At 41.2% G+C, this 27,601-nt stretch overlaps 2 protein-coding genes across 2 annotated transcripts in view; both read right to left on the minus strand.

Annotated features, from left to right (window-relative positions):
* Window positions 1–26,525, minus strand: KCNK17 (potassium two pore domain channel subfamily K member 17). The gene is made up of 6 exons (XM_061366010.1): window positions 26,494–26,525; window positions 21,921–22,023; window positions 14,621–14,735; window positions 6,208–6,374; window positions 3,760–3,928; window positions 1–1,051 (listed from the first exon to the last, which is right to left on the minus strand). The coding sequence occupies exons 1-6, from the start codon at window positions 26,523–26,525 to the stop codon at window positions 765–767; spliced, it is 873 nt and encodes a 290-aa protein (XP_061221994.1). The 3' UTR covers window positions 1–764.
* The window catches only part of KCNK16 (potassium two pore domain channel subfamily K member 16), a 15,648-nt gene continuing 12,597 nt past the window's right edge, over window positions 24,551–27,601 (minus strand). The window contains 1 exon segment of the mRNA XM_061366011.1: window positions 24,551–27,120. Coding sequence (XP_061221995.1) covers window positions 26,897–27,120 — 224 coding nt within the window. The 3' untranslated portion in view covers window positions 24,551–26,896.

The raw sequence follows: 27,601 nt of genomic DNA on the forward strand, positions 1-27,601 counted from the left end.
CTCTGTTCCTCCTTTTATGGCTTCTAAAATGTGGCAAAATAAAAATCTATCTAAATGAACTGTCCCATTTAGCTGAAGACATTTGGGCTACATAGTACTTCATAAAGGATGAGTCTGCATAAGTTCTAGAGTAAGGAACAGCCTAACTACCTAGTCTTTTTTAATATTAGTGGACCTCTGATGTAGAAATTTATTAAAAAAAAAAGGAATTATGTTTCTATTAAGCACCTGTATGAGCTCTGCCTCATTGCCATCCATGCACTAATTATCAAAAGCATGTTACCATGCAAGCACAAGCATATAGGTGATGAAGCACATTTGTAGTGACTGCCAGGTGGCTTTATATAGTACTTTTCATTAACTCTTTCAGCAACATTTCCTGCATTAAATGGCACTTGCTTTTCTAGTTGTGGTGTTTGCAAAATGTTGCACTTACAATTAGGGACTACAAGAACTTTGCATGTAAAGAACAGGACAACAGCTAGTGTTGCATATCGATGTCAAAGTTTGCTTCATATACTGAGGTAGGAGGTTGGGCAATATCTATTTTTGGCTAGGATTTGGCTAATTTCCATTGGTAATTCTTGGTGGTGCCATAAATGAAACATTTTGCTGCCATCACTCTATTCAGAATAGAAGCATTTCAAGCTCAATAAGCAAGATTTTACCCCATGTGGACAACAGGGCAGTTCTGTTCCCAAATATCTATGTGATGCGTCTCTGGTGCACTAAAACCTAGGAGACACCAAGGGTATGATTCTTCCCTAGAGTGCTTCTGCAGGAGCTGTGTAGGTGTGGGGTTCATCTGGTCCTTTTGTTTTTGTGTCTTTGTCATTGCAGATCTCCACATCATGAAGTCCCGTTGTACTATTTCTGTTGCCATCCATGAACTCTTCTACCATGCTCTTGTTGCATTGACAGAAGTCACTGGAGCTCTCTAGAAAGTTGATGCAAAGTTTGATAACCAGTGTTAGCCAGGCCATCCCAAAGAGGATCCACAGAGAGATTACATTCTTGTACCAGCCTGGGTAGGTACGGTCAGGGTTCATCCCTACAAGAGAATCACCCAAAACATTTCTAGATTAGATCAAGAGTGCCTCAAAGGAGACAAATACTACATATAAAGCAAGGACAGTGGAAATATGACCTAGTATTAGTGATTCTGTATAAAACATGAGTATGCCATCTATTTAACATGCAAACATGATGCAACCATGTTTCATGAATGTGGCAGCAACAGCTTAGGACTACCTAGGAACTGTAAAGATTACCTGTAAGAAAGAAAAATAAATCCCAGATTACATCTGTGTCAAAGTGAAATTATTCACAATTAAGCACACAGTTTCCCATTTTCATTTCATCATCACTATATTCTATTAGTATGTAACAGAGGTCCCCTGCAGGCAGAGAGCTAAGTGGGTTTTATGTACCAGTGTATGTATTTTGTTAAGACAGGTATAAGTGAGTCTTTAAGAGCAGAAGGGAAGGGGCCTGAGCAGTCCCAGAACCTCCAAGAACAATTAAGCCTTGGAAGACAGCCTTAAATTATGATACCTCTGCCTGGTTGCTCCGTTAGGTACTTTGTGATCCCTTTGGAGCAGAATCATATTTTTGGTTGTATTTCACAATATTTTGCACAAAGAACCTTCTATGTACTAAGTTAGTGTCAGTAATAATATTAATATAGGTAAAGCAAAGGAATGAGCTCAGCCCTATGAAGTGACTGCGCTGTATCTGTAAAGCAGGCTGGGGTACCCTTATAAACACAGGTAAGATGCAGAATACAAATCAGTGGCAGCAAAGTCTTTGCATAGGATTTTCCTCTAGTTCTCAGGTATCATTATTTAGTTCTTCTTACCTTTGGAAGGTTTGTCACTTTATAGCTGAATACTTACAGCACAGCAGATACTACAGAACACCTGATACTTTTGGGACAGAATGGAAGGAGTTGACTTTTTTGAGGTGGTACCTCCATGAACCTGGAAGCCACTTCCCATACCACATGCCAGTGAAGAAGTACACATAGGGCTGGGTTGAAATGGGGCATCCATATAAAAACTGGTGTTTAGGTATTTATCATCTGCAGGAATATTGTCCTGTCATTACCTGCACAGACTAGCCATTCACAAATTGTGGTCCATGAACTGTTATTGTCTGCAAGATTGTGATAAGTAATAACTGGTCAGGAGAGCCATATTAAACAGCCAATCTTTTACAGCCATTTACTTGGTATTATTATATTTAATATAGTACATATTGTATGTATTTTCAATATAAAGGGAGCACAAGATATTTTGACGTTGTCAGCACACCATGGATAAATGTCTGGGAGCTACCAAATACTTCTGTAGTAACTACTCTCTGGGCTGACCTCATAGCAGCCTTCCAGTATCTGACGGGGGCCTATAGGAATGCTGGGGAGGGACTCTTCATTAGGGACTGTAGTGATAGGACAAGGGGTAATGGGTTATAACTTAAACAGGGGAGGTTTAGATTGGATATAAGGAGGAAATTCTTTCCTGTTAGGGTGGTGAGGCACTGGAATGGGTTGCCCAGGGAGGTTGTGAATGCTCCATCCCTGGCAGTGTTCAAGGCCAGGTTGGACAGAGCCTTGGGTGAGATGGTTTAGTGTGAGGTGTCGCTGCCCGTGGCAGGGGGGGTTGGAACTTGATGACTTTAAGGTCCTTTCCAACCCTAACTATTCTATGATTCTATAACTTTCTACATCAAGGTGAACTTCAACCAGAAAAAGTATTATATTCATCTTTCAAACAAACACCTTTCACTGATGCTAAATTCAAAGGTTTTAAAACTGCTTGCATCTAAAGAATAAATGAAAACAAGAAAGAAGGGCTATCTGGGTCTTTCAAGGAGAATGTTTTATCCACAGAGACTGATAGGTGCAAGACGTAAGATATTTTAGTCTTTTTGTCTCCCAAGGATTCAAGGATACACGTGTTTCTCTAATCAATTTGTTTCTAATGAGAAAGTCTTTATCAGAAAGGTGTGTCCTGTGTTTCAACAAATGCACTGGGAGTAGATCCAAGCCCATTTCCTCTGGCAAAGGATTTTGACAATTAAACCTAGGTTGTGCCTGGTGCCTGACAGTCTAAACCTAAGTGACTTAAGCTGCCTTTTAGAAAGCAATTGTCCAAAAAAGGGGTTTTGACAGAAGAAGCAGTCACTGTCTGCTAATGGTGATGCAGAGTAATATCTGCTTAAAACTAACTGCTGATGACTGACTGGAGCACACCAAGTGAGCCATCAGCGATGGTGCCATGAAAAATGTAGTGCTCCAGTCTGGTGTTATAGTTGTTCAAGGGGCAGATAACCTGAATACTGAAATATTATTCATTGACTGGGGAATTATTTCTTTGCTATCTCAGCAATCATGTCTCCTCCAACCTGTCAAATGCTTACCACAACACATCATTGACTGTGATTTATCTTTTCTGTTAGGGTGGTAAGGCACTGGAACAGGTTGCCCAAAGAAGTGAATGCTCCACCCCTGGAAGTGTTCAAGGCCAGGTTGGACAGAGCCTTGGGTGATATGGTTTAGAGCGAGGTGTCCCTGCCCATGGCAGGGGGGTGGAAGTAGATGATCTTAAGGTCTTTTCCAACCCTAACTGTTCTATGATTCTGTGATCATCAGGTCTGTGGGTTGCTAGTGGTGTAAAGCTGCCAAGCTGGGAGCTTCATACCTCACATATGTAGCTTTCATGTTTAACAAGTGAAAGCAATGAAATGCAAACTACTCACCAATCACATAATCTCCAAATCCTATAGTGCTGAGGGTAATAAAGGAATAATAGAAGCCTTCTTCATAAGACCAGCCTTCTTTGTCAGAGAGCAACAAGGGAGGTAGCAGAAGGAACAATAACAAGCCAGTCACCAGCGCAGAGGTCTTAATCAGCAGGGAAGCATTTTTCTAGTAAAACAGGGAGATAAAAAGAAAAATAAAGAGAAAAAAAGATGAGATTGTCACAAGAAGATTGTCAGGGAAAATCCAGCTCAGTTTCTGGTTGAAGATTATGCTAGACTCCATAAAAACACACAGACATTCATGATGTTCAACCTCCCTGCTATCTGTTGGAATGATGGTACGGCCTGGCACAAGCAATCCAGGAGGTTCCTCGATTGTGTGGAAGACAACTTCCTTCTCCAAGTAATAGAGGAACTGACAAGGAGAGGTGCCATGCTTGACCTTTTGCTCACCAACAGGGAAGGGCTCATTGGAAATGTGACGCTCCAGGGCAGCCTTGGTTGTAGCGATCACAAGATGGTCTAGTTCGAGATCCTCAGGACAGTGAGAAGAGCATGCAGCAAGCTCACTGCTCTGGACTTCAACAGAGCAGACTTTGGCCTCTTCAGGAACTTAGTAAGGTTCCATGGGATAAAGCCCTAGAGGGCAGGGGTGCACAAGACTGTTGGTTGATATTCAAGGATCACCTGCTACAAGCTCAGGAGAAGGAAGTGCAGCAGGAGGGACAGGAGACCTGCTTGTATGGATAAGGAGCTGCTGAGGAAAATTCAAAGGAAACACGAGGCTTATAAAAGATGGAATCAAGGACAGGTAGCATGGGAAGAATACAGGGATGTTGTCCAGAAAGCTAGGGACCAGGTTAGGAAAGCTAAGGCTCAGTTAGAATTAAACTTGACTAGGGATATGAAAGATAACAGGAAGGGATTCTATAGGTATATTGCAAATAAAAGATAAACTAGGCACAAGGTGGGCCCTCTCCAGAAGCTATCGGGAGAACTGGCTACCCTGGATTTGGAGAAGGCTGAGGTTCTTAATGATTTCTTTACCTCAGTCTTCACTGGCAAATGCTCTGAACACACCACCCAAGTATTGGAAGGCAGACGCAGGGACTGTGAGAATGAAGACCTTAGGCTCACTGTAGAAGATCTGGTTTGAGACCATCTTAAGAACCTGAACATATGTTATGAACATTATGAAGTTTAACCCTGCAAAGTGCAAGGCCCTGCACCTGGGTTGGAGCAATCCCAGACACAGCTACAGGTTGGGCAGAGAAGAGATTCAGAACAGCCCTGTGAAGAAGGACTTTGGGGTGTTGGTCAGTGAGAACCTTAGCATGAGCTGGCAGTGTGCACTTGCAGCCCAGAAAGCCAACTGTATCCTGGGCTGCATCAAAAGGAGCAGCAGGTTGAAGGAGGTGACCCTGCCTCTCTACTCTGCTCTCATGAGACCTCACTTGGAGTACTGTGTGCAGTTCTGGTGTCTTCAACATAAAAAGGATGTGGAACTGTTGGAACAAGTCCAGAGGAGGACTACGAGTATGATCAGGGGACTGAAGCACCTTCCTTATGAAGACAGACTGAGAAAGTTGGGTCTCTTCAATGCGGAGAAGAGAAGGCTGTGTGGAGACTTCATAGCAGCCTTCCAGTATCTGAAGAGAGCCTACAAGGATGCTGCAGAGGCACTCTTCATCAGGGACTATAGCAATAGGACAAGGGGTAACAGGTTCAAACTTAAACAGGGGAAGTTTAGATTGGACATAAGGAGGAAGTTCTTTACTGTAAGGGTGGTGAGGCACTGCAATGGTTTACCCGGAGGAGCTGTGAATGCTCCATCCCTGATGGTGGTCCCAGGTTGGACAGAGCCTTGGGTGACATGGTTCAGAGTGAGGTGTCCCTGCCCATGGCAAGGGGGTTGGAACTAGGTGATCTTAAGGTCCTTTCAAACCCTAACTGTTCTGATTCTATGTTCCACTAGAATAGTGTGGCTCTTCCAGTCAACATGAACTTCATGAGTTCATATCGACTGAAGTGCATGTAAAGGTCATCACCTTCATGAGTGCTAAATTCGTGCCAATTTAAAGCTTATTTCACAAATGTTCCCATATAACTTACATGTGCAATTCTATGTACAACTGATGATAAACAGACCAGATATTCTGGTCTACTGCATGGCTCTAGGGCTCCAGCACTTCCGTTCCTGTACGGGAAGCCATTCATCATAGAAGTTCCCTCAATTAATAAACAACCTTATCTAACACCTCATTGGGCTGTCATAAAATAAATTTATCTGCTTCCAGTTATTCCTGAGTATTACTGCCTTTTTGGCCAAATAGGTAGGAAGCTGCCCTTGTTAGTCACAGAATCCCAAATACCAGACAATGCCCTATCTTTCTTTCTTTTCTTTCCTGAACCTGAGGGTGAGGCATACCTATCCATATTGCTTACCTGCAGATGAAATACCTCTTCTAGGCGATGGCCACAATGCTGAACCCCCAACAGCATCAGCTGCCCAATTTCATTCAGGAGCACAAGATTCAAGGGGACCCCAAAGAGTGCAAACAAGATGCAGAAGATTCGACCAGCTGCAGTGCTGGGACTCAGGTTCCCATAGCCTAAGCAGGAAAGAAATGAGGTGTTAAAGCTAAAATATTCTCTGCTTGCCCTCCTCCCACAGAAGGGTGAACCCCTATCTTCTACAAAAGTTAGAGGAAAAGGTCACTGCTCCAAAAAGAACCTTTTTTGTAAATAACTAAGTTACATCTATTGTTTGCCATATCCTACTGCATGTTGGAAAATAACATTTCTTTCCCTGCCAATTTTGCTTAGTTCCTTTCCCATTTACCAGTCAATTTCCTCTTCCCTATCCACTGTCCTGGCTGGGGTCTGACGTAAATGCAAAACTTCCATTTAGTTCAGTTTTTGTAAGCATTGTTGGCATAGGGTTTGCTGGTAAATGACCCTATGTGGCTGTCAGATGGTCTCTGAATCACAATAGTGTTTTAATTATAACAACCACCTTTTTCTACCTTTGTCCCACAAAATTTATTAACACTGCCTCGTTTATACGCCTCTTTTGTGCCACAAGTACCAAACACACTTTAAGCTTAAATTGTCAAAATGTTTGTCTAGAGTCAGTAAACCCAGAGAAATTATATTTAACCCGAGTAAACACTTTTTTTCAGAACTATAAAAAGAAAGAAAAAGAAGTGCTTGAAATGTTGCCCTTTATCTCCTAATCATACAAACTGGTCCTGCAATCACAGCCTTGCGTGTATCCTTAGACCATTATACCTTCAACATCACTGCAGCAATATTTAGCTTTACTCCCCACATCTTCTTTTAAAAATGTCCTGTAAATATGCACACTTGCACTTCTGTAATTTCAAGTGGTTTATACCACCAGAAGATCAGGTTCAATTTTGGTCTATTTTACAGGACACTTTTTAAGACAGGGAAAGGGCTAGCACATGACAAGCATATCAACAGAAACTTAGCCAAAGCCTATGGCCTTGACTGCATTTCAAAATCACCTCTACTCACTAGAGATTTGTTTATGTCCATATACAAGGCTGACAATCTGTTAGAGTTTACCTTTTCGCCACACATAATCTATCCCCTCCCAGTGACACCTAGCTCTTGGTTCAGTGCAAGCACAGAGGTGCTCCTGCCACTGATGCCTTCCTACCATGCTTGTAGGTGGTGTAGTCTTAGGGCAAATGAGCAATCCCGGGGAGGGAGAGGTCCAAGAACTGGGCTTCTTACACTAGATAAGTGAGATTGCAAACATCTGTGGTTGATTAGATGTAGTCCCATTTCTTCACTAACCTCTGCCTCATACCAGTTGCAGTAAGTCACTAGTTTATCACTTATAGAATAGTGACTATGAGCTTATGATGTCTATATGTTCTGTGCCAAGTTTTGTGCTGACAGGATTTCTCCCTATCGACAATTCTGAAAACATTAATTGTGCAAATGCACCATCAAGCTACCTCCAGAAAAGGTCTGGCAGCAAACTGTTTCATGGTATGTATGCCGGCTGTTTTTTCATCTCATGCCTACCCCCACAAATTCAAAATTTTACTATCTGGAGGACTTTCCCTCCAATAATTTTATGCCTGAATGATTTGTGAGCCCATGGGTTTAATGTAAATGATAACACATAATATACACCCAAAGTGACGGCCCTAGCAGCCTGTCCCAAGAGGGGGCAGAGCATCCCCTGGAAAAAATGGGATGCTGTTGCATAACTAGAGGTTGTTTCGAAACACTTTGTTTGTGTCAAACAAAGGGCCTAAATTAAGACTGTACAGCAGCTTTTATTCCAGTGCCATGTTCTTCACTTATGAGCAGCTTCGTGATATTTACTCACTTTTCTTCTCCCCATGTGGAATTGTTGACTTCTGCCAGCTTTCACTTCTAGACTAGCAGGTGTGCTAAATTAAAGGTACAGGTCATAGAACTGTTTGGGTTACAAGGGACCTTAAAGATCCTCTGGTTCCAGCAGAGCCATGAGCAGATACACAGTCTACCAGACCAGATTGCTCAAAACTCCACCCATGCACATACAGGCAAGTACGTCTGGTAAGTGAACCTATCTAAGTGAATTTAAGAGATATATGTCTGGTATGATCTGTTTCACACTGGCTGTGCCACATTTCAGTGGATTAATTCCAGCCTTTCTCTTCTATGGAATGAAGGTGTTTTGCAGGCTGCTCTGGACTCAGGAGAAAGAGGTGGGGGGCATTTACTGTGAGGCTGGAGTCTGAATGTGAGTCACATATATTTACAGCAGCTATTCTCCCCCTATCTTCTATATCTAATTTAAAAGATTGTGTAATGGTTCAGGCAGTTCATTCTACTCACAGCTTTCCAGGTTATTTTTGGAGAAAAACATCAGATAAGAGAGGAAGAAAGGTCCATAATCTCAGGTCACTGTGTGAAGCACAGCAGCCTTCAGAATTTTAAGGACCCTGCACAGTGCTAACTGGAGAGCATCTAAGGTTAAGCTGTACATTACATCTATTTTAGAACAGCAAATTCAGTGATGTAAGAAGGTCTAATATGCACAGTAAGCCTAGCACACCATGTGCAAAGCAGACATGGTGTTTGATTTGTTTGGCTCCATTTCCCCTTAGGCTTAGTAGCTCAAGACAATTTCCTGAAGACTTAGTGAGTAGTTGCTGTAAATATGGCAAAAAGCCATGTTCCACTAGCTTTTCATACAGGCTACAAAGTTTGGTCAAACAGCACAGGAGACTTTAGATCATGCAACATAGTCATCAATTCACATCTGACTGATGACACCCCCTTGATTTTGGACTAGACAAATGGATGTCAACCTAGTTTTATATAAATACCAAATGTCGTAAAATTCAAGCAAGAATGGGTAAATGGGACTTACCCTCTCCAATAAATAGAATGAGGGTAATCAGCATCTTATGCCATTGTGTTTTATGAACTTGGTTCAGATCTAATGCAAAGATTAAAGCTACACTGGTAGGTGTGTCATGTCCCTCTGAGTCTGCTACTGGGATGTCACCTAGTACATGCCTGCACCAAGAGACACAGAGAGATGCTCACCAAAAACTTAACAGAGGTCAAAGTGTAAGCATTTTTACTGAATAAGATGGAGTAAATGCTTGTATTGCTCCTCATGTTGAAAAAAAGTGCAAAGTAACTTAATCTTCCTCAGAAGCAACAAGAGTGGTTTACTTCTAAATGTTCATATTTATTTCTAGATGTTTTACCTCATGTGCTGTTACACATATTAAATCTTTTCCTGCTTGCCCATTATATTCCTATGCATAAGAGATTCAGAGGCTCTGCTAAGAGAAAGAGACTTGTGTGATTAATGGATTATTAGTAAAAGGTCTCTTCATTTGCAAGGTAGTATCCTTCTTGCAGTGCCTCCCAGCTCAGCAGAGACAACTGACTTCCCACAATGTGTGACCCACAATGGGAGGCTTGTTTGGTTCCTGTTCTCACTGCCCAGATGCAAGAGTATTTTAAGCAAAAAGTGCTCAGAATGAAGAAATTGTTTTTCACAGGCTAAAAACCATCTGAAAATTCACCAAATAATTTTAGTTGTGGAAAACAAAACCAGAATTAGATTTACAAAAAAGCTGGAGGAAGCATCCTTTTTCTAAAAAGTTTTTCTGTGGTTTAAGCACCCAAGCACATTTTTTTGGGGAGATCTTGATAAACTCTTTTTCATACCTGTCAGCTGGACACAGTCATTGAGCTCAGAACACATCTTATGGGAAGTCACAGTTGTTTCCAATTCGTCATCCATGGACGGTGACTTTGCTGAGGCCTCTCAGTTGTTCTACACAGAAACAGGACTCTGAAACCCCAAACAGCCCCAGTATTTGAACTAGCATCTCGGTTTTATGGTTAGAACCAACAAAAATAACCCAGTTTATTTTAAAAGCAGTGGTAGCAGAATCTCAGGGACTGTGTCATATATGGGGAAGTTCATTGGTACCCCGGCAGGTTGATCCAGGGTCTGTGTGGCAGGTAGCCATAGCTATTCATTTTAGCTGGTGCAGTGATGAAGTAGAGACCAATAGCTAACACTGTGGGCTGAAAACACACATTTGAACACAGTTATTTAACAGTTTTAGCCCTATGAAGTTCCAGGCAACAGCAAATTTTGGTTGCACACTCCTGTGAGTGAAAGGCCAGAAAACTGCTTGGGATGAGTACTGCAGTCTTCTATTTGTTACATTCGTACTGTGTATACACTGGAAGCTGTAGAATTAGTCTCAAGAGGATGAGGTGGCAGGAAAGCAGATCAAACTCACCAGTGCTAAGGAGACAGCTTAGAGGATATTGCTGACAGTGTTATCCCCACATCCACTAATAATCTCTCATGGACCATTTTGCCACTTCCCACTTGGGCAAGGCTGTAGAGTAGCTCTGCCAGCTGCCACAGGGCAGGGAAGAGATCAAACACATCAAAGGTGTGGGACTCTTCGGCAGAGAACTCCCCTCTACAAACCTGAGGCTCATGGCAGATTTAAAAGCAATTCTAGGCTGTTACTCCATGCTTTAACTACTTTGAGACATCAAGTTGCTTTAACTTGATTTCTCAGTGGATTGCCAGCCAGCAATGGGCAGAAGCTTGGGTGTTTCTTAATTTCTCCATCACATGCTAGGCAGCACTACAGAGAGTCAAGTCCTAGAGAAACTCCTGCCTGCCCACTGTGCCAGGACTTTACAACCCTGAAGTAGCTGTTGTTTTTTTTCCCCTCATGGGAATCATCTGTGGCAACATGTCTGTGACAATGTACTAAATACCACCTCTCATTCTATAGACTGCTCCTGGCCTCTTTGCTACCCTCAGTCCTTCGGGGGATTATTGGCAGGAGCTATGATACTGTGGAAACCAGAGAAGGAAAGGATTGAAGTAAGGTCTTTCCCTTCATTTCTTCACTATAAGATAGTTTACTTATCCAATATTATGTTTAAAAAAGGGTCTTTGAAATTCATGCAAATGAGCTTTGCTAAGTATCAGGGAACAGTAAGGAAGCACTAGGTAATGGCATCCACCCACCCAAGATAGAGGGGGATGTTCAGGCTAGAGAGGACAATACTTTTTTTTTCTACTCTTAGGTTAGCACAGACAACCTCAGTCTCATCACAAATCCTTTTCCTAGCACCTTCTCTGAAATTGCACCACCCTGTAGTCATTTGACTTTAGGAACTTTCATCTTGTGCCCCACTTTGAACTTGCTTTGACCTTTGCCCTGTTAGTCCAAACTAAGTAGGAGGAGAGTAAACACAGAAAGACTTTGTGTTGGAAGGGATAAAGATGTCCCAGGGAGAAAACACACAGAAAATAAGCTTTTCTTTAATCATGTTTAATACTACAGCTCTAGGGGAACTCTGAGGATGATTCTTCATGGCATTGAAGAGAGGGTTCCTATGGAAACATCTGCAGAAAAAGAGATAACATACAAGATCTGGGATGTCATGTAAAATACAGCATTGAAGAAAGCACAGAAACACAACAGCGGGGAGAAGAAATCAGCAGAAGGCCAGGGCTGCCCAACCACATGATCAAAAGTTAAAAATGCAGTTCTATTCAAATTATAAGACTGACCAGAAACTACACAGGCTTTGGGGTACTTCCTTAAACAGCAGATTTTGGTTCATACATGTCTGTTCTTTAAACCTTTGGGATTAGGGTACCAAGCGTGCCCAGCCTTCAGGTTAGAACATTTTTTTTTTTTTTAAGCAAAACTTACATACTGCTTTTAATCACAAATGGAAATAGATAATGCTCTCATTCAAATGGAAGAAGAGTATAGCACAGAAGATGCTGCAAGATGAGACATGGAAGCTCAAACTGTCAGTAGGAAAAGAAGCTAATGTTTCTCAGTTGGTGTTAATTGGGAAAGTAGCTAACATTCCCTTCCATATCCCAGTGAAACTGCATTCTGTTAGAACTGGAGAAACACACCAAGCCTTTTAAAGGGGTTAAAGCACCTAAAGCAGAAAACAAAAGCTGACAGAGCAGAAAGGGCATCTCAAAGGGAAGTGATGAAGGTAAAAGTGATGTTTGAGAAACTAAGGAAAAAAAAGCTGATGCAAAAGCCACAAAGATCATGTGCATCATGTAAGAGGCCAGCAAGACACAGCATTAGTTGCAGAGACAGAATGTCGAAGAGACAAACAAGACAAAGGACTTGCAACTGGCTAAACACATGGAGTAGAGTCCGCCCAGATTCTTCAACAATATCTTTACATAGTACCCCTAAATTCCTGAGACACTTTTATCCAGTATCATTTTAATTCAATACTTTCTGAACTCATTTGCCAGAATGCCTTTTTAACTCCTGTACATTAATCTTGAGAAGTGTGACCTGCTTTAAATGGTTCCATACTTACATACTAGACTAAGCTCTTCATTGCCACATAAGGACACAAAAGCCTCAACAAACCTTTCTCAGACTCTCTCAACTATGTTATTTATCCAATAGCCATGCCTTTTACATGAAGCTCCATATTGTGAATCACTCCTCTGAACTTTGAGTTCTTGGTTAAGGACCTTTTCTCTTTACTTGACGTACATCATCAGTTATCCTTCCTCAGCTATCCAGTGATGTCTGGGTCAAGGAGGCTGTGCCAACCACTCTCTCAAAAACTTGAATAAAGGAAGAAGTAACAGACTTGAGGTGAGGCTCTGTGAGGCCATCTTTATTTTCCTCTTCAACATACTGTTATTGACAGAGTGTTGAGACACTAACCTGTATCCATTTAGCAATTTAGCTTGAAAAAGCAAGATCTGGGACCCAGTTGTCTGATATTCACTTCATAGAGGTGACTTGTACATCATTCTCAAGTCCACAGTCAAACAATCATTAACAAGTCCCTAGAGTCACAATATCAGCTTTAAAGCCATGATATAGAGAGTTGTAATATTTGTTTCCTTTTATTTGCCCCTCCTATCAAGTCAGTCATTGTCATTCCCCAGCTATCAGGGTATGGAGTTTATTTAAAGAAATTAAGAAAGAGCAACTTAGGCTTTCATGGGGCAACACCCAGAAATGTTTAGTCTAGGTACCTGCCAACATCACAAAACCCTCTTGTGCTGTAAGATGACGAATTTGATTCTTCCCAAATGTCATTAACTTAAATCTGTTGCGGAAAGCAATTACTTTGACAGTTTAGATACTGAAGGGTTAATTTACTGAAACATGCAGAGCAGCTGCGAGCAGATGCTGCTTTGTACTGAAGACTGGAAGCGAAAGCCCAGGCTGTAAACTGGAAGCCCACGACCACTGCAGCCCTGTCTAATGAGCCTCCACTGCCATCAGCTGGTACAACCCATACAATACACCAAACACTTCTCAGCCAAAACAACGTATGTGCAAAAGAGCAGGGCAGAAAGCTGCACCGAGTCAAAGGAAGGTATCCGCACACTCTGCTCCCCAGAAAAAAAAAACACCCCACCCTCTCTCTGACCTCTTGTCTGGAGGCTTAATGTTCTGAAGTCAATGTATATTCAACAACGATAAGAGAAATCAAAAGAATACTCCACATGGGTGGGCAGAGAAAATTCTTGATCTAAAATTGTACTTGAAGAGATCTGATAGATTGAACACGAATCAGGAAGGTTTTTGATATCCAACAACCATCTCTCCACATTCTTCCCCCCCCCCCCCCCTTTTTTTATAATACTGAGCCATGCAGTAAGAAAAAGATGTCCCATTAAGTTATTAATGGTTTTGGGGATTGGGGACATGCACTGACAATAATTAATAGCATCTGTTTTAAGTAACAGCATACTTAAACACATCTTATTGTTTCCATTCTCTCCCCACCACTTATTTCCACCATTACTCATTGCTGAGACCTGATTCAGCTGTTTTATTTATCTAGCTTTTTGACTTTCACCTATACAAGCAGGTCTTCATCCAAAACAAGTAGTAATAAGAAGGAATAATTTATAAATATAGCCTCCAAGGATTCAACAGCCAGTATCAAGAGTTTTTCAAAGTCATTCCTTCTCCTTGTGACAGGAAAGGCTCATTGAAATGCACAATTCACCTCAAAACTCTCAGAAAGCTTGGGAAAGTAGAGGCAGTACAGCACTGTGAAATTCAGGCCCCAAAAGCTGTGTAACTTAGTAGGGGTATGTACCAAGCAACTAATCCCTGTATTTAGTTAGAGATCATTACTGCCCTTGCACTGACAAAGCTTTTCTGGGGCTAGGTTTATGGGTGCTTACCTACTCTATGATCTATCAAGCTATATGAGGCCCCACAGAACCAGATCAGCATCTGACAGCGCACATCCTCATTTCCACTCACATCCCACCTATAAGGCAGCCCTTCATGCAGCAAACTCTTACCAATCGTTGTCATTGCAGAGATGGAGAAGAAGAAAGACCCACTGAAGTCCCACCTGCCCAGGCTAGTGGTGTTTCCCTGGAGGGTTATGCCACTCTTGTAGGCTTGGACAATACCCTGCAAAGAGAAATACGTGAGATCCCACAAGCCCCCTTATGGCAAGTTTGCGTGACTGGCATTTCCAGCACTGGCTGGTAAAGTTTCAAAGAGCAGCTACTTCCAGCTCTGTAGTTTCCCTTTTAATAGGGGATATCCTGGACGTCGGAAACCAAAGAACTGAGAGGTCAGAAAAGCCAAAAGCCAGCATATTGTTCTTAAGGAAAGAGCACTAGGCATTTACAGCGTAAGAAAAAGTTGTACATGAAGATGGTAGGTCATACAAGTAAATGTGGAAGATATGGGGGGGCAAAAGCTACTTAGAGAAAACTTAGCCAGTTAGTTATGAGAACTACCTTATGACATATTCATTAGGAAAAGAAAGCATTCCCAGATGGGATATTCTCATGGCAGAAGTCCCAGAACAGCAAATGCACACGCACATGTAAATTATGCAGATCCCTTGTTTACACTGAGGTATATGTATATGGCATGAGGTGGGGTATGGAGACTACACAGGATGGCCACTCTACTAGTATTGAGCATTATGTCCTCACATCAGGGATATAAATATGAATAAATGAATCATATTAGCGTGATGCCCAACTCTGTTCAATCCACCTGGGAAAAATTCAGAATTCGCTATGTGGAAGTGTGCAGTTATGCCAAAATATCAATTGTCTTAACAGTGCCCACTATCTGACTATATCTTCTCATGCCAATACAGTTAATGATACTGAATTGAGTTGTGTTCAAAACAGCATTAATCACAGCATGTACACTAAAACTTCACTGATAAAGAATCCTTGAGAGCTGATTATCCTGGAATGAAAATTGTAGCCAAGAATACATAAAATTCATCACCTCTGAGCAAGATATGCGGATATCAAATAATGCTAACCCTATCCTAAAAATAAGGCTGCTGATTAAAGCTATCACCATTGAGAACAAAAGGAACTGCTGTCAGGTTAGATTTGCATCAGTTGCAGGATTTACAAAGTCATAGTTTGCATACCCATCAAAAGCAAACCAACACTTCAGGCCTCCAAAGCAAGGAAGCTTTGTCCAATCTTACTGATGCAACAGGCTGTAAGTTACTAATATTATACAGGGCTGTGAATTAAAATCTATTTCCAGAGACCCAGGCAGCACCTTAACTACAAGGACCATTATCTCTTTTCTCCAGACATACTAGTTCTCACATTAAAAGCAAGGAGCAGCTCAGAGATCAATGCATTTATTCAAGTAAGAAATGCTGCTTGATAGTCGCATTCTCAGAAATGTCTTTGTTTACTCGTAACTCAAGGCAACTGAAACCATTCAGGGTCACCTTACAATCTATTAAAGCCTAACAACACGCTTTTCTCTGCACAAGATAGAGCAGAGAGACTTTGCTCTGAAAAGGGCTAAGGGCCAGATGCTTTATTACAGCTTGTTTCCTTCAGTGAATTGTTGCTGTAACTTGTGTGGGGCAACTGACTGAAGAATGCATATGCAGCATAAGTGACATTAAAGAACCAAACTTGCCCCTGCCTCCCCCTACCTGACCAAAAAAAAAAAAAAAAAAAAAAAAAAGAGTTGAAAAGGCTGTATCAGGAAGCCTCCAGTGTGACTTTTTTTTTTTTATATAGTTTGTTGAATTCCCCCTTCCAACCCCACTTCTTACAGACCAAGTGTAAGAAGTGCTGCAGCCAATCCCCTAGTCAGGAATCACAGTCTCCATGAACATAAAAACCCCCTAATTAAACCATATGTCAAAGGAGACTCTGGAAATTTATACAGATGACCTTTATCTTTTTCCCTCCAGAAACTAGCGGTTAATTTTGAAAATAAAAAGCTTGTTGTTTCCCTCAAACTTTCCTTCCGTAACCTATGATCTCCACTGCTCTAAGTGGTTAGTCTCGAACAAGTAGCTGCTGGAACAGCAATAGTCCAGCTCTCATCATCTTGATCAGGGATACTCTAATGCACACATATAGCATGTCCATTCTCGTGCTTGATGTCCTGCTGATACAAGTTCAGCAGTTGACAATATTACACACATATCAAGCTTTTAAAGCTAGAAACACTTAAACCCCACAGGATTGTAAGAAACTATAGCTGGATGGGCTCAAAGAAATGGAAATTTCTTCATGCAGAAAGGGGAAATAAGCAGCCTGTACAAGACATCATGTGAGAAGCTAGCAGCAGCAACCAGGTCATTAAATCTCACATCATTTCACACTTCAGTTCTGCATGGTTTAGGACCAAGAGACTACTCAGTTATAAGCACCCATGTCAGCTTTGCAGTGATTTCTAACAGCACAGCATCTCAGAGTCCTCGTCTCAACTTTCCCTGAGGTGGTGCTACAGCCAGGAAGTACAGCATTTGTCTTAAGAATCTGTGGGTAGGCTAAAGTAGTAGCACTAAATGCTGTGATGATCCTGCACTGATCTCAATGAGAAGGAAGGCATTGTTACTCATTGACAAAGAGCAAGCACTAAGCTTGCAGCACACCAGCTGTTTCCTCTGTCTGTGACTAAAGCACTTATAGCATTTTTGCAGTAGGTTTACAGGAGCCTTCTGAATTAAGCCTTGTTAAATTTTGTAATCAAACATCCAGATAACACCATTAACTACTGGGCTCACAGGCACCTCGCAAAGCCCCTTTTGGGGAACACTGCATTCTCATGCAAATCAAAGCCACTTGAATAAACAGACACTCCCAGGAGAAACACAAGTTTATTTACTGTTAGAATGAAAATGCTACTGTGACATCCTTAAAAAGGAGGATTCATAGAGGGGACAGATAAAAACTAAAACCTGGTACCCTTAAGTAAAAAAAAGGTTTTATTATAATATCTAGAACCAACCTTTGGTACAGCAACAATGATAACAGAAAATTAAAGATTGATTTTTCTTAGAACAGTAAGACTAGTGGAGCTTGCCTTCCTACAGATGTGCTCATAGAGGTGGATTCAGGAAAGAGAAATCCATATAAAGCTATTCATACACAGAAATTACTTCTGGCACAAGAAGTCCTTGGATTACAAAGGCTGAGTGAGCATTCAAGAAGATACCAGTTTATACTTGCCTTAATTTAATGTTTTCTTCTAGACTTCTCCTTTTGGCTAGTGATCTTTTTGATAGAAGAATTAAAAGTGATTTATAACAGAACACAGGAGAAAGCAGCTAATAAACAGATATCACTGCTCTACAACACCCAGAGCCAATTCTATTCCTTAAAAGTCCCTTATCATCAACAGATGATCTCTGATGCTCACCCCTTCAGAGTCCCTCACTGCTGCATTATGTGCAAGCAAGATGATTTTAGTAAACTGTATTTGGAGGCTTGTATTTCCTGACACCTGGCACAAATCTCTAGTGGTTCAATGTCAGTGCAAGCCAAGGTATTGATGAGGATCTCCCAGTCACATGGGATCTTGTTGCTCTAGTAAATGTGAACTAACACTCTTGGGTAGTTCTAACTGTTGACTCTGGAGATAACAGTATCTAAGCCCACCTACAGGCTTTTAGTGTTTGGTCTGCCCTTTACAATTATGTCTTTTTCACTACATTTTTTTAAATCCTGCTAGATTTTAAATGATTTTAAATCCTGCTAGATTTAAAGAAATTCATATAGCTAAGTTTGCATTTTCTTTTCTCCAGTTTATGTAAGCAACTGGGTTTAAATAGCCTACACCTACAATAATAGAATGTGGATAGAACAATACAATAAACACAGGAAACAGCTGTATTAGGGAAATAGGTATATAACAACAATAAATTTATAGCAAAAAAATAAAAAGGCAGCATGAAAACAATTTCATGGTAACAGCTTAACATATAAAACGGAGAAACTCTTCCAAGCCTGGCTACAGGGCCAATCATCTGACTAAAGAAATGCTAGTAATTACAGCAGCAATGGCCACACTGGTGCCTGTAACCACTAAAACAATGCAGGAAAAAGAGCGAGTCTGGAGGACAACTCAGCTGGAGCAGAGCTATACATACTTGCCCTTGGTAGTAAAACCAAGACATATATGCAGTGGAAGGGCATCACACTGGGTAGTGTGTCTAGGTGCCCCCTACCCCTAAAAGGTCAGAGAGGGTCTTGGCTGTAAGAGACATGCTCGTACAGAAAGTACCCTCTATATGCAACCTCACTCTCTGGACGCTTCTCAAATCTGGAAACAACATCATTTTTGCCTGGACAAAGACTGTTGCATGCTTTTTTCCCCGAGCCAAGTCCTGCTACTGTTGTTTACTGTATTTAGAGTGTATAACCTGACACCTGTCTTATCATTGCATTTGTTTTCTCCTTCTGTGAGTTTTATGATCAAGAGAATCCTTTGATGTGACCTTACAGTCAGTAATTCTGGCATGCGAAGACCACCATCATATTTATAATTGAAAGCCCAACATTGCCCTATCTATGTAGCCTAATGACTCTTGAGGAGCTGTTTTCTCTTGATCTTGCATTTGGTGAACATGTGCTTGTGTCAGAAAAATAGCGTAGGGTTAGATGGGTCAACAAAACCAAATTTTTGTTGTCCTTGAGTAGATATCACTTGGATGCACAGTAAAGGGACATGTGGCCAGAGTCCCTGTCATCTCTTATGTGTTGTCCTTTCCTAAACAAGTAAAGAAAGCCAAGAAAAAACAGAAGTCAGTCTTCCCCATATGCACATTTATGTATGTGTAAACACATGAGCATGCATGTTTTGTTTGCTTATACATAAAGCATTCACACATGCTACCTTCAACTATTCAGGAAATGTGAAACTGTTCGGCATCCCGCAGGAAAAGAGGCAGCCAGTTCCAGGCAAAAAAATCCAGCAACAAAAACCAAACAGCTGTGGGAAGGTGGGAAGCAGGGACCTACCACTACTGGTGTTGCACGCTAACACTCCCCCCTTGACATTCAGTTTCTGTTGGTGGTCCACTATTCCCATTTCCTTCTGTCATTTCTGTTGTTAACCAGAAAATTATTTCACCCCTGAAAGGATCTGAGCCCTAGAAATTACTGAATGAAAATTCATTCTGGCTACTACAGTACGGTTTGCTTGCCTTACCTCCTGTCCATCCTCATGCCCTTCTCTCCTGCTAGCTCCTCAAAGGAGGAGCTCTCTATTGCTCTTTATCTGTGAAAGGGCTGGGACAGTGGATTCCCACTCCTGGTTGGTAACTAGGAAATGAGCAATAAGCAGGTTGTAAAATGACATTTGTACATTGCTTAGCAAACTGGGATTTTATTCCCCATTGGCCCCTATACATTTAAAATAAACAGAGTTTGGAATTATGAAGTATGAAAGAGCAGTAAGAAAACAATGAGGAATTGCCAGTAATGTCAAAGCAGTTAAAATTCACACGCTGCTTTATGTTTTCACAAACACTCTTTATGTCTTTCTTAATTAGCAAATAATCAGCTGCGTATTCAGAATACAAATTTGTTATCTGAAGAGGGCCAGTGATGACACTGCCTGATAAATTATGTGGAATCAACTGCAATAACGAAGTACCACACAGAAAAAACCCTCACATTATTTAAAGCATGCTTCCAATACCAAGTGATTACTCCACAGGAAATTAGAGAAGCATATAGGAGAGAAGCAATCCTGTAGGTTATATTTTTAAGGCTAATTTCTCACTCTGAAAGTTATTAAAAATAGCACACAAAGCCAGTCAAACTCAAACTATGTTTTTTTTTTTCAAAGTACAAATGTATGCACAGACACTCCATAAAATGAAATAAAACTTTTTAACTTCATCACCTAGGGTTGCTCAGATCGCAACCAAGTATTCACATAGCTTATTCTAACAATGCCTGGTCTAAAGGGATTTGGTCAGCTGTCGTATCTAGTAGAGATATATATAGAAAAACACTATCAGAACAATATTAGAAAAACTTTTATATATACTCAGGTGTGATCATTATCTTTTCTCCACTACTATCACCTCATTGCTGTCATTCAGCAAGTGAAACCCTTCCAATCTCAGGCCAAGAGGCAGGTCAAGCACTCACTGTTCCACACCCAGTGAGGAACAAAGCTCAGCTCAGACCTGCCTTTATGAAGTGCCAGACTGGTCTTCTGTCTCTGGTTTCTTACTTCTACTTACATCCCATGGCCAGCACAGTATGCAGCACACACAATGATGAGTAATAAGAATAGATACCATGGTAGCATATGAGGGTCCAAATCTATATAATATCTCCAATATGCTGCTGAATGCCACAGAGCACTTACCATTAGAAGGTCAAGGAATGAGAGCCTGACATAGGTCATCAGCCAGGTCTGTTTGCCAGGTCTTTGCTGGAACTCCTGGCAAGATTTTCTATCTGGGACACTTGAATAAGTCCTTTTTAGATCGTTTGAACTCTGGTGGCCAGCTACTATGGTTTCAGCCACTACCAAATGCTGCTTTTACAGAAAAAAACCCTGCTTTGCTGTTGTTGTTTGGCAACACCTATCTTAGGCAGAGGGACCAAAGCAAGCAGTACATATTCAACCACCAGCATTGACTGAACTACAATAGTTTGGATAAATAATGAAGCCACTTCAATATTGTAGGTTTTCTTTTTCAGATGGAAGATAAAAGAGAGAACCCATTTATCCCACTTTGTTCACATCTGTATCATAAAATGCACCCACTTGTTCTCCAGCAAGGTTGCATTCAGTCATGTTTTACATTTCAGAACCATCCTGGAAACATCCTCAAACATGTTTTTAAGGATACTTTAAGTAGCGTTATAATTATTTTCTATTTCCCTTTAAATAACAAGCAGAAAACTCAAAAAGCTTGTCATGACATACCAGTTAAACTTACCACGACAAAGTCTTCCCGTTAGGATTTACCACTTGTAAGGGTGTCACAGCCTGTAACTCATTCTCAGTGAGCTCAGCAGCAAACCAGACCTAACCCACCTGCAGTTAACCCCGAGTAATCACCACACAGCGGAAGTTCGGCCACAGCTGAAAGATTCGCGAACGCCGCAACTTGCGGAAGTCCCGCAGGGACGGGGTAGCTCTTCAGCGGTCGAAGCCCCGGGAGAGCAGCCCAGCGAAGCCCGGAGCCCGCCCGGAGGAAGCTGTCCGGTGCGCGGAAAGGTTTTCCGACGCCGCGGACAGCTTCTTTGGGGCAGGGTTATATGTACGCATAGAAGAGTGCTGGGTTTTGTTTATCATTACTGTCGGCAGCTCTGGCCCCTTGGGGAGCGGGCTCACCTCGATGAGCCGCTGCAGGGCGGGTCCCCGCAGGCAGGTGTGGTTGGCAAGCAGCTCCCAGCGCCCCCAGAGCCTCCCCCTGGCCAGCTCTCCGGCTTTGCTCCTTCCCAACCCCAGGAGAGGCAGTGTACCGGGCTAGACAGCTGATTCTGCCGCTCCCCCACAGCGGCTCGCCTCGCCGCCACCCTCATCATCATCTATCTCGTTCGCCGCTTCGTCCCAGTCTTCTCCGGTGAGCAAAACCGGCCCAAGGCTCCCTTCTCCTGCGCAACGATAGGCACCGGGACATGTTCGTCCTTTAGAGGACGATGTTACCCAACTCCTTTCCGGGCAAGCCGAATTGCTGATCTAACCGACTGATATCAGTTACAAATCGCTGTACGAGGAACTTGTGCAAATCTAGTTTCTTCCTTCACACAAGTGCTAAGCTAATTTAAAAAGCAGTAAACAAGTGTTTCTGATAATGACCCTTCCGTATAAACAACTATAAAGAAAGCACGCTTGTCAGTCTTTTTATCGTTTGTGGTTTTCTGAGGAAAGATAGAAGCACTTCCTTCATCTAGTTAGTTCTTGAGACCTATTTGATTATTTTCTTGTATAAGGTACATGAAATGTTTTCTCATCAGCAGAAAAAAACAACCAAATCACTTTAAATATATACAAAGTTTGTAGCGTTTGTAGCGTACTACCTATTTTGTTGTGGAATAAAAGATTAAGGGAAATGAATCACTAATTTTCTAAACAAGATGCCTTTATGTGCTGTGAGATGGCACTGTCACCTCATAGTGCCTTGTGTTTTTTATTTTTTGCCGGGGGGGTGGGGTTGGGGAGCATTGGTACTATCACAGATAAGGCAGCCATCAATCAGGTGTTGAACTACTGGAACAGTTCTGGTTTTGTGCTGGTTTATGTTTTTTCTGGGAGGCACTTTAAACTGACTAGCATAAACTCCTGGATTTATTGGAAAGATGCAAAACTTAATATGCAAAGGAATTGACCAATTCCAGTTTAAAGGTGTCCTGAGCACAGTCTACAAAAGTTCCAAAAAATTATGCTGCTTATTGCTTGAATGTAGCTCTGCCTTTTCAATGTATTCATTACTGAATTGATGCCGAGAAAAGCATCATAAAGAAACCCAATAGTCAATGTAACTATTAAATAGGTATTTGTTTATTCAGTGCTGGGCGCATGGGGGATCGCTCCTCCTAACATGCGCGTTCTCTGTCCAGGTTGTCACAAATTTATGTTAGTAGATAAACATATTCATAAAATTTCTGAGAAGGGGAGGGGTCCTTCTTTGAACTCTGCCACTCCTCCTTGAGCATGCATCTGTCCCCTGGTGGTCGTTGGCAGTGGTCGTGAAGATGAAGGCTCAAAGTCTTCCTCTAGGTTGAACTTTTTACCCTTTCTCTTGCAGTATGCACAGTACTGTCACGGCAGTTTCCCAAACTACCAAAGTAGTCCTAACCAGTATACATCTTTATCTTTTGCACACAAGCAGTCCTTATTGGCTTAGGCTTAAACAGGCAGTAACAAAGTTACTTAATTAACTAACTGACCTTACAATTTTTATGCTAACTTTTTCTTAAAGCTTCTTTGTCTTAGTGATTCCTATTATCAGAATGATGTTTAAGATAGAAAAGAGAAAAGCCTTCTATAAAACACATATAGGAAAGAAAAGATGGAAAGATACTAAAAAGTATATAGAATTAAGTTAAGATCAGGAAATAGACACATCTGGACTACAATTTGACATTTTAACTGCATTAAAGTCAGATTATACAAAGCACAATAAGATAACCATGCTGAAACATGATGGACTAAACATACAGCATTTAATGTTTATACTAAAGATATACTATAAAAAAAATTACAGGTGAGAGTCCAGGTTTGTAACTACAAGCAAGACTGAAAGCCCAGGACATCAAGCATGTGCTTGCTAGAAGGAAATCTGGGGAGGCAGAGTACATATCAAGATTCACAACAAAACTTCATAGAATCATAATATTTTAATGGCCGTTTTTCTTGAGTGTTCTCAGAACTGTCACTTATGTGTCAGCCTTCTATTTGCACCTCCAGAGAATGGCTTAAATATTTGCAGGTGATGTTTTGGTGTTGTATGGAAGGTACCAATACATCTAAGGATGATGAAGGGCTTGCTGACTAGGTTTAAAGGGTAAGTGTTGGTTTGGAAAGACATTTGCTTCTTGTCTTGCACTGGATTGCAAGTGGTAGCTGCTTGGGACAATATGCTATTGTATTCTGGATGACCACTGCTCAGGCCATTGCTTCTGCCACAGGGTGCAGAGCTGCAGTCAGAGGCTTCGGAAGTCCTGATATCCATCTGGGCATCTCACAGTAGATTGTGTGATCACCATTCTGTGCAGAATTGTACCACTGGTAAAATGGACTTTTAAATGCGTGGAAGAGTCTCTTTGGGGTATTCCTCTGACTGCTAGTAAGCCCTTGTGATGACACAGTTCTTCCACATAATTTTTCTTAGCTTGCTGGTTGATACTTGTTGGCTACCTTTTTATTAGAGGAAGGGTACTAGAAAACACTTGATCCATTCATGCCTAAGAACTGGACCAGTGCTCTCAGCATGTATCTCAAAGTAACTTTGATTTAGGATCTTTACAGGGTCTTGAAAAACTGACAAAGTGAGCAAGAAATTTCAATCACTTGTGTAACACAGGAGAGGTAATCAGTATCTTCCTCTTTTCTGTTTCAACATGGACACATGCTTGATTTAAGTAGCATAGTCTCATCATGCTACTACTCTGCAAGGTCAGTATCAGGTACAGGAGCAATTTCTGGACTGCAGTGAAACCAATAAGAACTCCCTGCTGTCAGGTGCCAAGCAAGAACGATCTTAACAAACACTTTGCCAGTAAGTGGTGCATGCATACTTTCCGTCTTTTGTAAACTTTATTACCATTTGTTACGACATGCAGCACGGTGTAAAATACTGTATAGCATCACCTTCAGACTAGTGCATGTTTTGTGGCTGGCTGTGGCTAGATAAAGTAAGGAAGGCATGGAAAAAGGCAAGGAGAAGGGAACAGGTTAGATATAAAAGTCAGTAGAACTTTACTTTTGTCTTTTACATGAACTAGTCTAAAATGTCTTGTAACGTTGACACAAGGCAGGTACGGAGTACAGTGATGGTGATGTGTTAACAAGTGCATATGCAAACATTATGTGTGAAGAATAGAGAATACTGAGAAAGTTTCCCATGAAATTTGCAAAGATACAAAAAGCCAGACAGGAGAGAGTTGGCTACTCTTAGTGAAAGCAGCTACAAACAAAGCCATTGCATAAATTTATGGGAATAGTTGAGGGCATAATGGAAGATCAGTGCAAAAACAGATAAAATCTGTGAGGTAGCCAGTGGTAAGACTGGAAAATCTTAGATGGGATATGTATTTGAAAACTCAATTTTGAGTTGAGTTGAACAAACCATAGCTGGCATACTGCGCTATGCAGGAGTCAGCAACTAGCAAAGAAGGTGAGCATCAAGTCAGGTGTAAGAACAAGCTGCTGTTGTGACCATCCTCAGAAGCAAGAAAGTATGTGAGATTTGTGACCTATACCTGTCTACATGTTTTATGTGTACTTCCCCAAAATGAAATACCAAAGTGGTTGCTGAAAGGCTGGCATGAGATGTTACTGTAGCCTGTCAGCCACAGGCTAGCTTGCTACATTGCCTAGTAGTAATTCAGTCACAAGGTTCCGGTTATAAATGAGTTTAAAAGGATTAACTGATGGTTACTGTGAGTTATAAACATACATAATAAATGGCAGTATGTACATAATTACAAGCCATGGAATATGTAAGTGATGGTTATAAACTACCTAGCATGGTACTCAATGAATGCTTAATTGCTTTATCAAGTTTCTAGAGTTTAATACATAGTATGACTACAGTTTTATATCTCAGTGACTGGCCTGCTTATAAGGTGTTTATGTGTCCTTCTTTGGCTTTACTGCTTCTTTGGGGATGGCTGCTGCTATGTTCAGCTTACAATAGATGTGACAAATCCAGACTCCATTTCTCATGGTTGACTCTTTGCGCATGGCTGAAGACCAGATTTAACACAAAAGCCTATCATCAGCCTTATTTAGAGGTAAATGGACAGCATCAAATCTCCATGCATGATACCTCCATAATGAGCTGTCCCAAAGCAAATGCCAGACTCTAATAATATTTGTGATCTGGCTGGAAATAAAGGAAGTCTGCTTGCATTTAGATTTAAAGTACTGTTGTTAAGTGGCTGTGAAATGAACTGCAGCAAGGATAAGGACCTGCACTGAGCTGTCAGTTCGCTCCAAAATGGATTGTAACAGTCTAGGCAGTGCTGGATAGACACATGATTTCTGCACAATTTAAGAGAGAAGCATTTTAGCCCAGAAACTAAAGAAATTTTATCATTTTATATGAAAGCTGTTAATTTCATACAGTATCAAATGAATCTTAATTGGATGAATGTCATTTAGCAGGTGGTCATTACTGCTGATATTCCTCTGTGGTTTTGTTTGGTTTATGATTGGAAATGAAGAAAGATTTCTGTACCTGACTTTTTTCACTTCCGTTCTTGGTGACATGACTTCTCGTTGGAGCTGGGAGGCAGTCACTCTGGATTTATTTGAAAACAAATGACCATAAGAACTGAATTCCACTAGAGAAAGAGAAAGGATAATAACTGATTACTTCAGAGGAAGCTGTCTTGAGCGAAAAGTGTGAAATGAATCCCAGGAAAGTTGTTTGACCATGTATGCTACTTCTTTGGAGGTTTAATTGGCTGATACCTACACAGTGTGTGAAAATTTCAATGCATCTGAAATTTCCTCCTTAGGAAATCTGCTCTTTAGGAAACAGTCTACAACTTGTGGTTTAGTCCTTTATCCACATGGCTTGCTTAGTGCGAGATACAGATGAAAGACATACTTTTAAGACTGCTTTCTGTGTACCTTGCTCAGCTGGGGATGTGGACTCTATGCTGCTCAGGTTCATTTTCCAGTTTGGTGGTGGCTCCTTTTGCCAAGCTTAAGTCAGGCTTGTACCACTTTAGCTGAAGAAATTTTTCCATCAAGTCAGCCGCCATGTTGAAGACCTGAGCCAGCCAGGCCAAGCCAAAACCAATCCAAATTGCAGTTAGGCTTCTGTACACTGGGATATAGTGCTTGTTGGGGTTTGTGCCTGAAAAATCCAGGAAACTATGTATATTAGTCTTGACAGCTTAGGTCTGCCAAACAGAAGTTCTCATGCATACATTCTCCACACCTTGAAAAAGTTTAATAAGACTGTGTGATCTATAAGCATCTTTTTATTTTTATTTTCCTTTTTTCTTTTTATGTTCCAAATCGCAGGTGAAGGTTAGCACAGTTGGCATCAAATCTCTGAAGCTGAGGCTATATAATAAAAATAGCTATATCTAATGTTATTCAGTGATGCACAAAATCAAGTGTTCCTAGGCATGGACAAAGAAAAAAAACCAACAACTTGGAAATCCAATTTTGAATCCATATTAGTCATATTGTACTCCAGAAACACACAGGGGGTCTTAGATGATTTAGAAAAATACAGTTTCCTACCTCAGGGATATAGTGATTGCTTTTTGTAGGATGGTACACCTCAGTAACCAGGATAAAAAAATTGTCTGGAGAATATTATATGGGAA

The sequence above is a fragment of the Neopsephotus bourkii genome, unplaced genomic scaffold (assembly GCF_033783945.1).
Source record: "Neopsephotus bourkii isolate Nb327-2 ecotype Australia unplaced genomic scaffold, CSIRO-AGI_Nbou_v1 NB_1292, whole genome shotgun sequence".
In the NCBI taxonomy this organism is placed as follows: domain Eukaryota; kingdom Metazoa; phylum Chordata; class Aves; order Psittaciformes; family Psittacidae; genus Neopsephotus; species Neopsephotus bourkii.

Bases quoted from the DNA above. Each gene is read 5' to 3' on its own strand.
- KCNK17 (XM_061366010.1), bottom strand. From the start codon at position 26,525: ATGTCACCAAGAACGGAAGTGAAAAAAGTCAG. The intron at 22,024-26,493 runs GTACAGAAATCT...GGGGTTGGGAAG, and splicing joins ACGGAAGTGAAAAAAGTCAG to GAGCAAAGCCGGAGAGCTGG. The intron at 6,375-14,620 runs GTAAGAGTTTGC...TTTCCTGCTTAG, and splicing joins CTCTGCAATGACAACGATTG to GCTATGGGAACCTGAGTCCC.